The following is a 14,602-nucleotide window of genomic DNA, read 5'->3' as shown; positions in this document are numbered from 1 at the left end:
GGGGAAAAGGGGCCCTCACGTTGCAGCACAAGGCATGCAGGTTAGACTCGAGGAAGGACTTCCCGACAGCAAGCTCTATTACTGCTGGATTGGGGCCAGGGAAGTGGGGTGAGAGAGGTGGTTGTGAAGGGCCTTGCCGGAAAGAGCCTCTGGCCTGCCTAGAGACAAAGCCACTTGGTGCAGGGGGTGGGGAAACCTTCTTAGGCTTCCTTCCCCTTCTGGCATTGTTTGTGTCGGTGACAGGAAGGGGAATGAGCAGATAGGAGTTAGGTGTGAAGGAGCTTCCTCCTCATCTCAGGAGTGTGGGTGCTGACGAGACGCACAGCGCCTGGGTGGCTGCCACTCCTGTCTGCTCCACCTCCAGGTGACTCAGAGACTCTAGTCATTGTCCTTATGTATCCTTTCTTCCATCTACCCATCCATCCTCCATCCATCCTTCCATCCATCCACCATCCATCCATCCACCCACTCATCCACCCACCTGTCCATCCACCCACTCATCCACCCATCCATTTATCTACCTATTCATCCATCCACACGTCCATCTATCCATCTGTTCATCACTATCCGTCCATCCCCCATTTGTCCATCCTTTCATCCATCCATCTATCCATCTATCCACCCTTCCACCGTTCCACCCATCCATCCTTCCATCTATCCACCCATCCATCCTTCCACCCATCCATCCTTCCACCCATCCATCCTCCAGACACTCCCAGTTTATGGGAGTGAGGAACAGAGTAAGCTGGCAAGATAATAATTTCCAAACTTGGCCGGGCGTGGTGGCTCAAGCCTGTAATCCCAGCACTTTGGGAGGCCGAGACAGGCAGATCACGAGGTCAGGAGATCGAGACCACCCTGGCTAACATGGTGAAACCCCGTCTCTACTAAAAAAAGTACAAAAAACTAGCTGGGTGTGGTGGTGGACACCTGTAGTCCCAGCTACTCGGGAGGCTGAGACAGGAGAATGGCGTGAACCGGGAGGCGGAGCTTGCAGTGAGCTGAGATCCGGCCACTGCACCCCAGCCTGAGCGATAGAGCGAGACTCCGTTTAAAAAATAAATAAATAAATAAAAAATAATTTCCAAACCTATAAGCACCATCATTACAACAGAGATCATGGTGTCTGCTGTCTTGGGCATCACCAGCACCCAAAATCACTCTCCAATATCATCACCATCACCACCATCATCATCATTATCACCATCATCATCACCATCATCACCACTATCACCGTCACAACCATCACCACCATTATCACCATCAGCACTACTGTCACCATCATTATCACCATCATCATCACAACCACCAATATCTCCAGCCCCAGATCTGTCCACAAAACTGTCACCCCCACCTTTGGCCCCCACAGTGCTCCTGCCTATCACAGTGGCCTCCACCATTCTCAGTCCAGCAGTTATCCCAAGGGCAGGTGCTGCTGATGGTGACAGATGGAGGGTGTCAGAGGAGGTGGTCTCAACTTCACCAGTGACATGTTGCTGAGGAGGGTGGCACTTGTACAAGGAGGCCAAGACAATAGAGTAAACACAAGGCCCATGAAGATCTTTCTGGCAAACTGGTCAGCCCTGGACTCCACAGGAAAGGAGTAGCTTCAGGTGGAGGGAGTGGCAGATGGGTGTGCCACTGGTACCCTCAGGAAAGCACCCCGTTGTGGGGAGGGTCAGGGAATTTGAGGTGGGGGCGCTGCGTTGTGGGTATAGCCTTGCTCTCAACGCCTGTGGGACGCCAGCCAGCCTGAGTCTGGGTATCCTCTCCTACAGACAGAATCGTGGTCCCTGCCTTGCTCAGTGCCAAGAGCACATCACTGCGAGCAGCTGGATGAAGCAGAGGGAAACCAGCAGAAGTTTGGGAAGAGGCACCTGTTCCAGCTTGGGGCATCTCCATGGCCTCGGGCCCAAAGCACTGACCAGCACACGGCTCACCACAAGAAGGTGCCTGGGGCAGACCCAAGGGTTTGATGAATCTCCAGGGATGATCCCTGGCCAGCTTCCTGCTCTGAGAGACAGGGGAAGAGAGCAATTTCTGTGATGCGTCATTGTGAACGCTGGGGCCAGGGCAGGACACAGGATATAGCTTCTCCTGGCACAGACATGGCCTTCTGGGAGGGGCGGACCACAGTGAAGGAGAAACGGGACTCTGGCTGCCACTTAGTCTTGACCATGGGGACACTGAGCCCTGCCCCAATCACACGTTGAGCCTGACCTTGGCCACACTCTGAGCCCTGATCCCGGCCACAGGCTGAACCCTTATTCTGGTCACAGGCTAATCCCTGACCTGGGCACACTGTGAGCCCTGACCCTGGTCACTCTGTGTGTCTGACCCCAGCGGCTCACACTGTCCCGAGTTGCTCCTGCTCCTGGTCACTCTGTGTGTCTGACCCCAGCGGCTCACACTGTCCTTAGTTGCTCCTGCTCCTGGTCACTCTGTGTGTCTGACGCCAGCGGCTCACACTGTCCTGAGTTGCTTCCCTTGCATGCAGGGCTGTGTGGCTTGGGTCCCTTCTTGTTATTCGTTGTTTTGTTTTGTTGCAGCTTCTCCTGTCACTGGGTGTGAACATGGGGCCAGCAGGTCAGGGAGCTGGCCAAGAACCTGCTCTGGCCCCTCTACAAGGATGGGGTGACCTGAGTGGAAGCCCCACCTCCAAAACCTGCCCCAGGCTCTGTGCTGCCTTCTGCAGAGGGGGAGCTGGGCGCTCAGCGCTTTCTCCACCTGCTCCCAGGGGCCATCCTTAGTTTCTTTCCGTAACTACGGATGAGGAAGGGACCACAGTCCACAGCCTCTTACCTGAAACCCCGGTGCCAAGTGGAAACTGTTTGGGTTAAGAAAGAAGGTGTGATGTGTGTGATATTTCACTTAGTATCCTGGGAGGAGCATAATAAAATGCATTAGCATCCCTGCTGCAGAACATACACGCGTGTGCATGCAGCGGTTCAAAGGAGCTTTAGAGATACAGTGTGACTCGGTTTTCATCGGGTTTTGTTGTCCAATCTCGCCAAAACATTCTGGTTTTCTGGGGGTGCTCAGATCTGCGACTCGGGGACTGTGCTTCTCAACTGCTGGAACCCAGGGACTTTGCACCATCTCCTCTGGGTCACTGCAGACACACCGCCCCGTTCCCAGACATCCACTCCACATCCACCCACTCAGTGCAGTCAGTCATGGCCACACGTGACCATCTGTGATCACCCACGGTCACTGCGGTCACCGCACCCACAAGCACCTCCCCCGTCCCGCCTCCTCTGCTGGTGAGGACTCTGGGGTCAGGAGGTATGACAAGGCACAGTTGAGCCTGCAGGGGGGCGAGGGGGATGCCAGGCTGTAGCCCCCTCTGCAGCTTGGGGCGGCATTGCTCTCACAGCCCAGTCTCTGTGCAATTTTCTCCTGGTCCTGGGGCCCTGCAGGGTGGAGTGCACAGTCTGAGGGGGGCCCCTCCTTCCCCGCTACTGTCCCTGCCAGCCTTGTGGCTTCCCCCAACCAGCCTCCCTTCGGGGGCTCAGGCTGCCCCCTGCTGGAGACACAGAGGAAGGCAGGACGTGCATCTCAAAGCTCCTGGGGTGGGAGGAGGGTGCAGGGAAGGAGGGGCCTCCGTTTGGGCTGGTGGGGGAGGGCCTAGGAGTGTTCACATGTGCTCCCCATTCCCCCCCGGGCAGACAGGACCCAGGCCTGGGGACAGGAAGTGCTCCCAGCAATGAAGAGGGGACCCAGAACTGTGCCTGCCCCAGGGCAGAGGCAGGAGCAGAGAAGGGCAGGGCCCCAGGTGGGCGGGAAGGAGTGGGGAGCACTGAGAGGGAGGCTTCCTCCCTCCCTTGGAGTCCCTGCCCCCACATGAATTTCCACTGTGTCAGACTATTTTAAAGAATCGGTGTGTTCATTCTGTCCCTCCTGAAAATGACTAAAGGAACAAGGAGAGTCGAATGTGTCCCCACTGAGGGGCCTCAGAGCTGTGTGAAGCTCATGTGCTGAGAAGGGTCAGGAGGGAGCCAAGGGCACCAGCACTTGGGGCTCCCTGAATGTTCCCAGAGCCCCAGGGAGAGGGGACGCCTTGGGAGCCACACGGCCGCTGGCCTGGGAGCCCAAGGCCCAGACGTCCAGGCCCAGGGCAAGGCAGGAGCTGCAGGGCCCACGTGGCCTCCCCAGTCCTCCTGGCCCAGGGATGAGGGGACACCAAGGCCAGGCAGGACTTCACCCCAGCAGCCAGGGCTGGGCCAGGACACCGGGCCACGCAGAGGGAGACCACACAGAGACGACATGGGTTTTTAATTCTTTTTATTGAAGAAAAGAAAAGGAGAGAAAAAATAGATTCCCCCCTGCTTCTTCCTGGAGGGGGCTCAGTCCTGCCCCTGGGGGCCGTGAGGGTCGGAGGGCTGTGCTCTCCACCTGGGTCTAGGAGGGGCCCAGGGCCCTGGAAGGTGTAGGGGGCTGGCTGCTTCCCAAGGGATGGGGGTGTTTAAAAAACGGTGCCAGGCCGGCCGGGCCAAGCAGGCTGGTCCTCCGCAGCAGGAGCTCAGGTGGGCACCCTGGGACGCTGGCCGCACTGGGCCTGTCCATGGTCCACAGCCGTCTGCCCATCTGCCCGCCGGGCCTCGGCCCGAGGAGGGCAGAGTCTGAGGCACCTTCAGCCTCTGGTGCCCTGTGCCCGCTGGCCGGGCTGCCTCCTGTCCTGCATCTGGCTCTGGTCCCAGCACTGCGGGCCCTGTGCCTGGCCGCCGTCTGAGCGCCCTGAGGCCGGGGCGCGGGCCTGGCCCGCCGCCCGCGAGCGTGTCTGTGCCCGTCTGCGGCAGGAGCGGGCGGAGCAGCATCCCTCCTCCATGGCCCAGTGCGTGGCCGCCGCCCACCCGCTCAGACCTCGGTCTGGAGGTCGATGATGTCCTGGCCCACCAGCGGGATCGTGGCGCCCGACCTCTCCCACTCCACGCTGCGAAGCTCCAGCGGCGACGGCTGCAGCGGCTCCAGCTCCTTCTTCACCCACGTGGGCGTCCCGTGGGCTTTCCGGAGGCTCTCCCAAGGCCTCTTGTTGGGCGTCTGCTGCTTTTCTGGCTGCTGGGTGGCCCAGTAGTGCAGGAGGGTGGGGCCCGGAGGGAGAGCCATGAGCCCGAGGAGCGGGGGGAGGAGGCAGACACGCATCAGTGAGGAAGGGACGGGAGGTGGGGGACAGACAGGGGACAGGATGAGGCTTTCAGGACAAGAGCCCAGAACACAGCTGGGCAGCGGCAGGCGCAGATCCTCTCCCCAGCCTTGGCAGAGGTTGCGAACCCCATGGTCGGGTCAGGCTATGGGGGCCCTGCGCTGGATTGGCTCCACCCTAATCCAGACCCCTGGCCCCAGGAGCAGGCTCGTGACCGCTCAGCTCCCAGCATGGCCATGGCCTCCAGAGTCTGGCATGGCAGGGTCAGGCCGGCCCTCAGGGACAGGCAAATGAATGAATGAATGAGTGGATGAAGTGGGCAAAGCCAGGGCAGAAGGGAGACGAGGCTTGACCTAAGGGCTCTCCCCACCCCACCCCTCCCTGCCCTTCAGACCTTGCTGTCCGGGCCCAGCACCTCCTTGTCCTTCTCCGCTGCGTGCTGCAGCTTCCGGTTCAGGTCCTGGAACATGTCTTGGTGCCGCTTCCGGGTGTGCATGATCTTCTGCAGGCAGGGTCTGGACAGTGAGTCCTGGGCCAGGAGCCCACCCTGCCCGCCCCGCCCGTCCCGCCCGTCCCCTGGCTCCCGGGGAGCTGCCTGGCCGTGTGGGAGCTCAGAGCACATCTGGCCCTAAGTGTCTGGGGGAGGGGGACACCAGGACTCACCTCAAAGTCCAGTTCTGCATACCGAGACTTCCGCCGCTGCAGGGAGAAGGGGTTCGTGAACATTCGCCAAGGGTCCCTAAAATCTCCTGACAAGTCCACGCCTCTCCCTGCCTGACACTGAGGGCATCAGGGACTCGCTCATCTCATCCCTGCCTTCAGGGACCAGGCCAGACCCGGGGGACATGCCTGGGGACGCACAGACGCAGCTCCTCCAGCTATGCGCTGGGTGCAAGCGAGCAGCCCCAGGGCGGGGCTGGGGTGTTCAGCTCCCCTGCTCACGACTCACTCCCCAGGATCAAGGAGACCTGAACTTGGGGCCACATGGCTGGGTTCCCCGACAGAGAATTCAGGGACACATGGCTGGGTCCCCCGACAGAACTCAGGGACACATGCCTGGGTCTCCCCGACAGAGAACTCGCGGCCACATGGCTGGGTCCCCCGACAGAAAATTCAGGGACACATGGCTGGGTCCCCCGACAAGAGAACTCAGGGCCACATGGCTGGGTCCCCCCACAGAGAATTCAGGGCCACATGGCTGGGTCCCCCGACAGAACTCAGGGACACATGCCTGGGTCTCCCTGACAGAGAACTCGGGGCCACATGGCTGGGTTCCCCGACAGAGAATTCAGGGACACATGGCTGGGTCCCCCGACAAGAGAACTCGGGGCCACATGGCTGGGTCCCCCGACAGAGAATTCAGGGCCACATGGTTGGGTCCCCCGACAGAACTCAGGGACACATGCCTGGGTCTCCCCGACAGAGAACTCGGGGCCACATGGCTGGGTCCCCCGACAGAAAATTCAGGGACACATGGCTGGGTCCCCTGACAGAACTCAGGGACACATGCCTGGGTCTCCCCGACAGAGAACTCGGGGACACATGGCTGGGTCCCCTGACAGAGAACTTGGGGACACGTGGCTGGGTCCCCCAACAGAGAACTCAGGGACACGGCAGCATCACCAGAGGCCAGGAGCCAGGTGGTGGGGACAGGCTCCCCCAAAAACCACATGCTGCGGGCCGACTGAGGCCAGGTCCGCTGCAGGCTCCAGGCTGACCTAGGCAGGTACGTGCTGCCAGGCTGCCCCACGGGCTGGACTAGCGACTGTGCAGGTGCAGGTCCTGCTTCGTGGGTACAGACTGTGGATCCCTGAGCCCCTTTGAAACGGGGTGAGACCACGCTGCCAAGCCTAGGGTGGGGACCACATGGCAGACATACTCAGCACACCCAGCAGGGCCAGGGGTTGGGGGTGTAGCTGGGAGGCAGAGCCAGCATGCCTGGGTCCCAACACAGTCCGCCCCGCTGACGGCGTGGGGGTCCCACCCAGCAGGGGTGACCCAGCTGCTGCCATCGCTGGCTGGGGTGTAGCCCACCCCTGCCCCCCTCACCTCCAGGGAGCTCACAGACAAGGTGGCGACATTCTCGTTCTTGGTGCTGGGCCCCGTGCTGGGTCCCGGATGGGCCGCAGGCTCCCCGGGCTCCCCCAGGCTGGGGGGTGCTGGCTCCAGACTGGGCGGTGGGGGCAGGGGTTGCTGGGGAGGTGGGGGAGGTGGGGGCGGGGGCGGTGGGGGCTGGGCAGGGGGCGCCTCAGGGGGCCCGCCACTGGGGGCCTGGCGGGAGGGCGGGCTGCGGGCAGGGAGGCTGGCCTCGGGTGCCGTGCTGAGGTGGATGAGGCGGGTCTGCGGCATCTGGTCAATGTGGATGCTGTACTTGGGCTCCTCCTTGGGCTTGGGCCGCAGCGTGGCCGTGGCCGTGGGTAAGATCACGTAGCTCGTGTCCAGAGCCTTCTCCTGGGCCCGGCTCAGCTCCGAGTCCAGCTTCTTGAAGATGTCCCCGTCACCGACGAAGGAGGACTTGGGCGCCTTGTCCCTCTTGAGGGTCAGTGAGTGGTTGGGGAAGTCGGGCAGGGGCCCGCCGGGATAACGGGGTGAGCCGTGCAGGTGCAGCTTGGACACGTTGGCCGGCAGGCTGTTGAAATTGGTGGGCGGCCCCTTGGCATGGGCCAGCTTCAGCTTCTCCTCCTCGGGCAGAGACGGCCGCTTCAGTGTGCCCGTGATGGTGGCTGTACGGCAGGCCGCGATGTCCTTGTTCAGCACTGCAGGGGCCGCGGGGGAGACAGCGGGGACAGGTGTGGGGGTGAGGACAACGTAGGACGGTCCCCAGCAGGAAAGCGGCCCAGTCTGCCCTGTGAGGCCGCCACCTCCTGGGAGACCCCGGCCAGGTCCTGCTGGGTCCCGATCTGAGGGCCGACTGCAGGTACCACCCTACCCAGGCCTGGTGCTGCACCCCCTAGGGTTCCTGTGTCCTCAGATGAGGCTGCCACACAGGGTGTCCCTCTCCGCCAGCCCCAAGACGACAAATGGCTGCCACCCACACACTGCCCTCCCCAGCGCTGAGAAGAGCACGCGAGGGCGGCCTCAACTCCCGGAAGCACAGGGACACAGGCAGAACGGCCTGTTCTTGTGGCAGAGCCCAGCCGAACCCCAGTGCTCCCAGCGCCCATGGCCCTGGGCCTGGTGTGGTTGGGGGACAGCGTGGGGGAGCCCAGTGGTACTGAGTGCAGCTGTGAGGCCCTGGCCCTCTGTCACAGCCCTTCCTGCACTGCTGCCCCTGGGGCCTGCAAGCCTCCCCACTCTGCCCTGAGGGCCTCCCAGTCCCTGGAGAAAAGTCCCCATCCCCAGACACCTCTCGATTCTGTCTCTGGTCAGCTGCAAGGACCCCAGCTGCCCTGACCTCTGAGTGGGGCTCCAGTTTGCCCCCGACCTCCTGTCAATGAATCCAGCCCCTCCTGGTTGGCAGAGAGCCCCAGGCTGACCCTCACCCAGCCACCTGCCCCTGCCAGAGGGGTGTCCACCCTCCACATCCCTCCTTTCTCCAAGCCCCAGTCTCCAAAGATCCAGACCCTGGGACCCTTCCTGGGAAGCCTGGCCCGGCCCGTGTCCTGCCCTGTGCAGGCTGCCAGACGGTTACCCACACACCAAGCCAGCCCTGGATCCAGCCTGTGTTGAGCAGCTGCTCCCTTCAGCCACCTTGCTAGGCACACAGGCCCCAGGGTCACCTGCCAGGGGGCACTCACTCTTCCAAACACAGGCTTCCCTCTCCCCCTCAGAGCTCGGCAGGCCGTGCTCCTGGCCCCGTCCTCTCCTCCACCCTCTGGACAGCAACACCCTGCGCCCATCTTCAGCCCCGCCCCCACCATCCCCACCCGAGAGCAACCCGTCATCCTCCCCGTCAACCCACAGGCCCCACCCGGACGGCCGCAGCACTCTCAGGACACACGTCCCCAAGGCCGCCCCACCCCGCACAGACCCTGGGGCTCCCGACCTCCCCCACACCTCACGCTTTGCTTCCCACAAGGCAGAATGAGCACCTGGCATGTGAGGGATCTGGATGCCTCCCTCGCATCTGCCCAGCTCAGGGCAGAATAAAAGCCAAGCTCCCCCCAGGCCCAGGCCCCTCGCTGGTGCCCCGCCCACCCTCCTCCTTTGAGGAAGCTCCCAGACACTCAGCACTAGTTGCTCATGGCGCATCCACTAGCTGCATGCGATCCAGAAGGCACCGCACACAGCGCACGAATGAGAGGGAATCAGGGGCCCAGAGAGGCCCCCACACACCAAAGCCACCTGAGGCTCCAAGTCCCGGGGCCACCCCGTGGAGAGGCTGTGGGACTGGATCACAGGAGACCCCAAGGGGGCAGAAAGTGCTTTTTGTCCAGCTCCCATTCAGCCCAGCCCTGATGTCACCTCTGCCAGGAAGCCCTCCTGGGGCCCAACTGGTACCAGCACACACTCCCCACCTGGGGCTGTCCCAGCTCCTCTGCCAGGGCTGTCTTTAGAGAACGTGCTCCTCAAATATCTAAATGACCAGAGGGTGCATGGTCCATTGGCCTCTCCACAGCCTAGAAAGCCACCGCCTGTCACTGCCTCAGGACCTGGTTCACAGAACAGTGGTGGGGGCAGAAACAGACCCTCCCAGTCTGATGCTTGGGGATGGGCGGCAGAGCTTCCTTTATTGGGCAGTCATTCCCTTTTTGCACTTGGTTCCAGGAAGCTCAGCACCGGCCGAGGGCTCCATGGTGGGTCCTTCTCCCCGCCTTCCTCTTGCTCCCCATTGTCGCCCTAGCCCGAAAGCCCCACTCACTTCTCCCCCTGCTGGGACTGGTAATGAGGAAATGAAGGTGGCACAGAACACAGGTGCTAGAGGGGGGCAGGCAGGAGGTGGGTGGGGGGAGGGGGCACTGGGGTGGGGCTGTGCTCCAAGCTGGAGGCACGACAGAGGAAGAGGAGATGCCAGGTGGGCAGGGGAGGCAGCCAGGGGCTACACGGGCACCTACCCAGTAGGAATGCCAGGGCGGTGTTCTGGAAGCTTCTGATCATGCCCTGTGGACCCTCCTTCGGCCTTGGGGCGTGGGCGGGGGTGGGAGGCAAGGTGGCCAAGGTCGCTGCCTCGGCTGGGCCCCCAGGGCAGGTCCCCTGGGTCCGGGTGGGCCTGATGGTGTGGCTGGGTGTGGGTGGGGGCGGCAGGGGTGGACAGGGATGAGTGATGTGGGTGATGCACAGGTGGAGGCATGGAGTGGGGCCGTGCAGGGGGTCGGGCTGGCACTGTCCTCTCACCTGTCGGGCGCTCACCTGATCTACAGGCCAGATCCACGTCCTTCTCGAAGTCGGTCTGTAGGACAGAGATGGCAGGGCAGGGTGAGCGCCTCTGGGAGCGGGGCTGTGTGCACGCGTGCACAGATCACTCAGGAGGGCCACGGTGCTTCGGCTGCCCCAAGGAACCCCCATCCACGTTCACAGCCCAGTGCCCACGTGGGCGACCGCGCCTCCCTATGCGCTTGCCCGTGTGGCGGGCGTTTGCGTCTCTGGATGGATGCATGTGTGAGTGTGAGCGCGCATTCGTGCTTATAGATATGTCTGTGTATCAAAGTGGTGAATTTGTGTCCCCGTGTTTACATGTGGATTTGTGTGTTTGTAAATGTGAGAGAATGCGTCTGAGTGTTTGGTGCATGTACGTGTGTGTATATCTCTGTATGTAGCTCTGTGTGTTTGAGGTTGTGTGCGTGCACGCACACGTTCACAGCCCAGTGCCCACGTGGGCGACCGCGCCTCCCTATGCGCTTGCCCGTGTGGCGGGCGTTTGCATCTCTGGATGGATGCATGTGTGAGTGTGAGCGCGCATGCGTGCTTATAGATATGTCTGTGTATCAAAGTGGTGAATTTGTGTCCCCGTGTTTACGTGTGGATTTATGTGTTTGTAAACGTGAGAGAATGCGTCTGAGTGTTTGGTGCATGTACGTGCGTGTATATCTCTGTATGTGGCTCTGTGTGTTTCTGAGGTTGTGTGCGTGCACGCACGTACGTGTGTGTGAGCCTGTCTGTATAGCACACGTGTGCTCTCTGCAAGGCATCTGGGGAGCTGAGGACCTCCCGCCTCCTCTGGTCTCGTCTCTCCCCCTAGGCCTGGGCCTGTGGCACCAGAACTCTCACCCTTGGTCCCCCACATCCCTCCAAGGGGGTCCTACCCACGGGCTGGGGAGAGGTGGTGGAGGGGGGTTAAACATGCAATTCAGGGCCAAGGCCAGCACCCACCACCTCAGGCAGCCACAGCAGGCTGACAGTCAGCTGGGGAGGCAGCAGTGGGCAGCCCAGGCCCACCCTCAGGGAGCTCAGGGCCTGCCCAGGCCTGGGGCTGTCCTTCTCCAGGGGCCCTGGGGCTCCAGGGGACAGGCCTGCCCTTCACCGAAAACCTGGAGGTTTCTTCCCTGCAAATGCAGGGGTTGGGTTGGCTGGAGACAACGAAATCTTCCCCCTGGGATCAGAGGTCAGGCCAGGAGAAACACGGGGGCGGGGGGAAGCTGTGTCCCAAAGTGACAAGCTAGCCACTGGCGGACACCTGCACCCTGGCTGATGGAGATACTGTGGCATGGAGCCGTGAGGGGCCTGCCTGGACGTCACCTGAGAGCCGAGGTGGCCGTCTCACCAAAGGACCTCACCCTCACCCGGGGCTGGACATGCCATCTGTCTGTGAGCTTCACGACCACCATGAGATGGCCAGGCACCCCGGGACCCTGGGAGCACCTCCCGCATGCCAGCCGTGCAGAGTTCACCTGGGGTGTGGCCTAAGCCCAAACAGGTGGCCCGAAAGGACAAGAGTCAGGGAGGACTCCCTGGAGGAGGGACCCACGGGAGCGTACAGGGTGGGCAACCCCTGGGGTGGAAGCTTGGAGGACTCCCTGGAGGAGGGGACCCACGGGAGTGTGCAGGGTGGGCAACCCCTAGGGCGGAAGCTTGTATGAAGGACACAGGGGCAGGAGCAAGACCAGCACAGCTGCGGGTTCTGCTTAGCACCAGGCCAGGGCGTGGATGTTGTTCTGAGGCCTGGAGGGTGGAGAAGGGGGCCCGGCTCCACCCCGTGTGCTGAGGCAGGAGGTCTAGTGACGGGTGTGGGTGGGAGCAGACTTGGTGACTAAGAGCCCACCACGGTCCTGGCTGGGCCCCGGGGGCACAGGGCTGCAGGAAGAAGATGCTGAGGTCAAGGTGTGAAGAGTTGAGGCTCCATGGGGGGCTGCTGGGGGCCCTTATGTAGGAGCCGCCACTCGGGCCGCCCTCCCAGGGCCTGTGCGTGTCCTGGGAATGCTGTGCTGTAAAGAGGGCGGGCCCCAGGCGCGGGCAGGAGCAGGGGTGCAGAACACAGGGCTGAGGACACCAGGACGGGCAGGGCGAGGGCAGAGAGCCCATAGAGGGTGAAGGCAGGATGCCCAGGGGCCACCAGGGAGGGCCACCACCCCTGCAGGGGCTGAGGCCTGGGCAGCGCCCAGGGAGCACCAGGGAGGCAGCAGGTGAGAATACGCAGGGTAGGGGCAGGGGATGGGCGGGCTAGGCTGGACTCCTAGGTGGCAGCTGAGCAGGACACTCCTGGGTGGGGATGGAGGGTGATGAGGGTGGGCCTGGGAGGCGTGAGGATGGGGACCTTGAGATGAGGGCTGGGATGCTCAGAGGGCGGTGTCCAGCCAGACAGGCACCGCTGCCAGCGGGGGTGAGTGTGGGGTGGACGCAGCCTCCGCTGAGACCTCCAAACTCAGCTCAGCCCTTCCCAGCTGGAAACCCCGGACCAGGGGTTCCACTTGGCGAGCCTCAGTTTCCCCAGCTGCACACTGGGTTCAGAGCTCCTCTCAGCAGGGCTGCTGGGGCCTAGGGGAGCTTGGGGCACGGTGAGGGCCTGGAGGCACCCGGCGGGGGTACAAGGTGGGTGAGGCAGCCTGAGTCCCCGGGCCCTGAGTCCTACCATGAGCTGTGCGTGGCCGTTCTGGAAGGAGCCTCCCGAGTCCCCGTTGCCCTCCTCCTGCCGGTCAACCACACGGCATTTCACAGCGTCCTGGACCTGGGGAGGGAGAGCCGCGCACCTCAGTGGTAGCCACGCCCCTACCCTGCGCCAGCTCCAGATCAGGTGAGCAGCATCTCCGGGGTGGGGGATGGGGGGGCGGGCGACTCGGGGAAGGGCAGGGCCCCCAGCGGGAGGCCTCCTCACAGGGCCACCTCTGGTCTGCAGGGTCATGACCCACTGGGTGGAGAAGGGGAAACGAGACCCCAGGAAGGGAAGAGCCTACCCCTCCCCTGAGATTCTCTCTACCGAGCTCCCAGCCGCGGAGAGCTGCTGCAGGCCCTCGGGCCAGGGTCCGCCTGAGAGAACCTGCAATGACCTGCGGCGGGCCGAAGATGTCCCTGGGCCCGGCCTGCATCTCCAGCAGCCTTAGCGTCGTTGCCGCCTCTGAGCCAGTGGAAAGCCTGGCCCTCAGTGCCCTGGGAGTGTCCGCTGGGGGCGTGGGGTGCTGTGCCAGGGACCGTGAGCCTGGCCCTTCCCCACAGCCACCCCACTGGGAATGGCACACTCTGTCAAGGGGGATTTCACCCTTCGCGGCCACCCACTCTTCGGGGGGACAGTGATGATGACGGCAGCAGGCTCTGTAGGAGGGGCTACAGAGGAAGACCTACCCAGCGGCCAGCACAGAGCTTATGGACAGGGAGCTCCCAAGGAGGTAAAGACATCATCTAGGAATGTCAACTGTCCCTCCCCTGGGGCCAGCAGCCACCTCCTGCTGGCTGCTCTGGGCAGCACACTGACACTCCGTCCAGTGGTAACAATGTATAAAGGAATCCTTGGGGGTGGGGGGGCATGAAAACACAGAGGGCTTCCTGGAGGAGGCATCCAAATAGAAGTTGGCAGAAGCAGAAAGAGGGCAAGCTGGGGCTCCTGGTTTCCAGGCACCCACCTACCTACCCACTCAACCACGGACCTGTGGCCCCGTTCCCTCACCCAGTGCTCTGCTTCATGCTGCTGGGGGGCTGAGGACACCAGCCCACCCCTCTCATCAGGCAGATGGGGACCGAGGCCCAGAGTGGGCGAGAGAATTGTCCATGGCTTCACAGCTGGTCAGAGGCAGGGCCAGGCCTGGAAGCCAGGGTCTCGCTGGCCTCTGATCCCTGGACACCAGCTAAGGACTCTAGGCCGCCACGGCAGGTGTGCCTTCCTGCCATCCTCTCCCTCACGGACTTGCCCTGCAAATGCCTACTGGGCACCTACCGTGTGCCTGGTCCCACAGGTAAGTAGGGAAGTGTTCTTTGTGGGTGAGCAGAGGAGCTGGGGCTCCCCAAGTCCCTCCAGTACCCTCTCCGGGAACGCCCGAGCCAGCCTTAGCCCAGGAGGCCCCGGCTTCATTGGTAGACAAGGGACTGACTTGCCCATCTGCAGGAGTGTCCCAGGCCACAGGGCCGGCTGGGCTGCCTGGCATGGCCTCCACC

General features: G+C 62.6%; 1 protein-coding gene across 16 annotated transcripts in view; it reads right to left on the bottom strand.

Annotated features, from left to right (window-relative positions):
- Window positions 1-4,267: 4,267 nt before the first annotated feature.
- Window positions 4,268-14,602, bottom strand: part of ADGRB1 (adhesion G protein-coupled receptor B1) — a 97,616-nt gene continuing 87,281 nt past the window's right edge. For 5 of the 16 annotated variants that reach the window (XM_045398774.3, XM_074000119.1, XM_065519709.2 and 2 more), the window contains 6 exons: window positions 13,089-13,184; window positions 10,433-10,472; window positions 7,193-7,899; window positions 5,807-5,842; window positions 5,538-5,645; window positions 4,268-5,055 (listed from right to left, as the gene is read on the bottom strand). In XM_045398774.3, coding sequence (XP_045254709.2) covers window positions 4,858-5,055; window positions 5,538-5,645; window positions 5,807-5,842; window positions 7,193-7,899; window positions 10,433-10,472; window positions 13,089-13,184 — 1,185 coding nt within the window. In that variant the 3' untranslated portion in view covers window positions 4,268-4,857. Of the gene's footprint in view, window positions 5,059-5,537; window positions 5,646-5,806; window positions 5,843-7,192; window positions 7,900-10,417; window positions 10,473-13,088; window positions 13,185-14,602 lie in introns of all 16 variants that reach the window. The other 11 variants (XM_045398770.3, XM_065519704.2, XM_065519708.2 and 8 more) reach the window with 3 other exon arrangements.

The sequence above is a fragment of the Macaca fascicularis genome, chromosome 8 (genome assembly GCF_037993035.2).
Source record: "Macaca fascicularis isolate 582-1 chromosome 8, T2T-MFA8v1.1".
Classification (NCBI taxonomy): Eukaryota; Metazoa; Chordata; class Mammalia; order Primates; family Cercopithecidae; genus Macaca; species Macaca fascicularis.
Note: the sequence above shows the minus strand (reverse complement) of the source record. Positions and strands in the feature narration are given on the sequence as shown.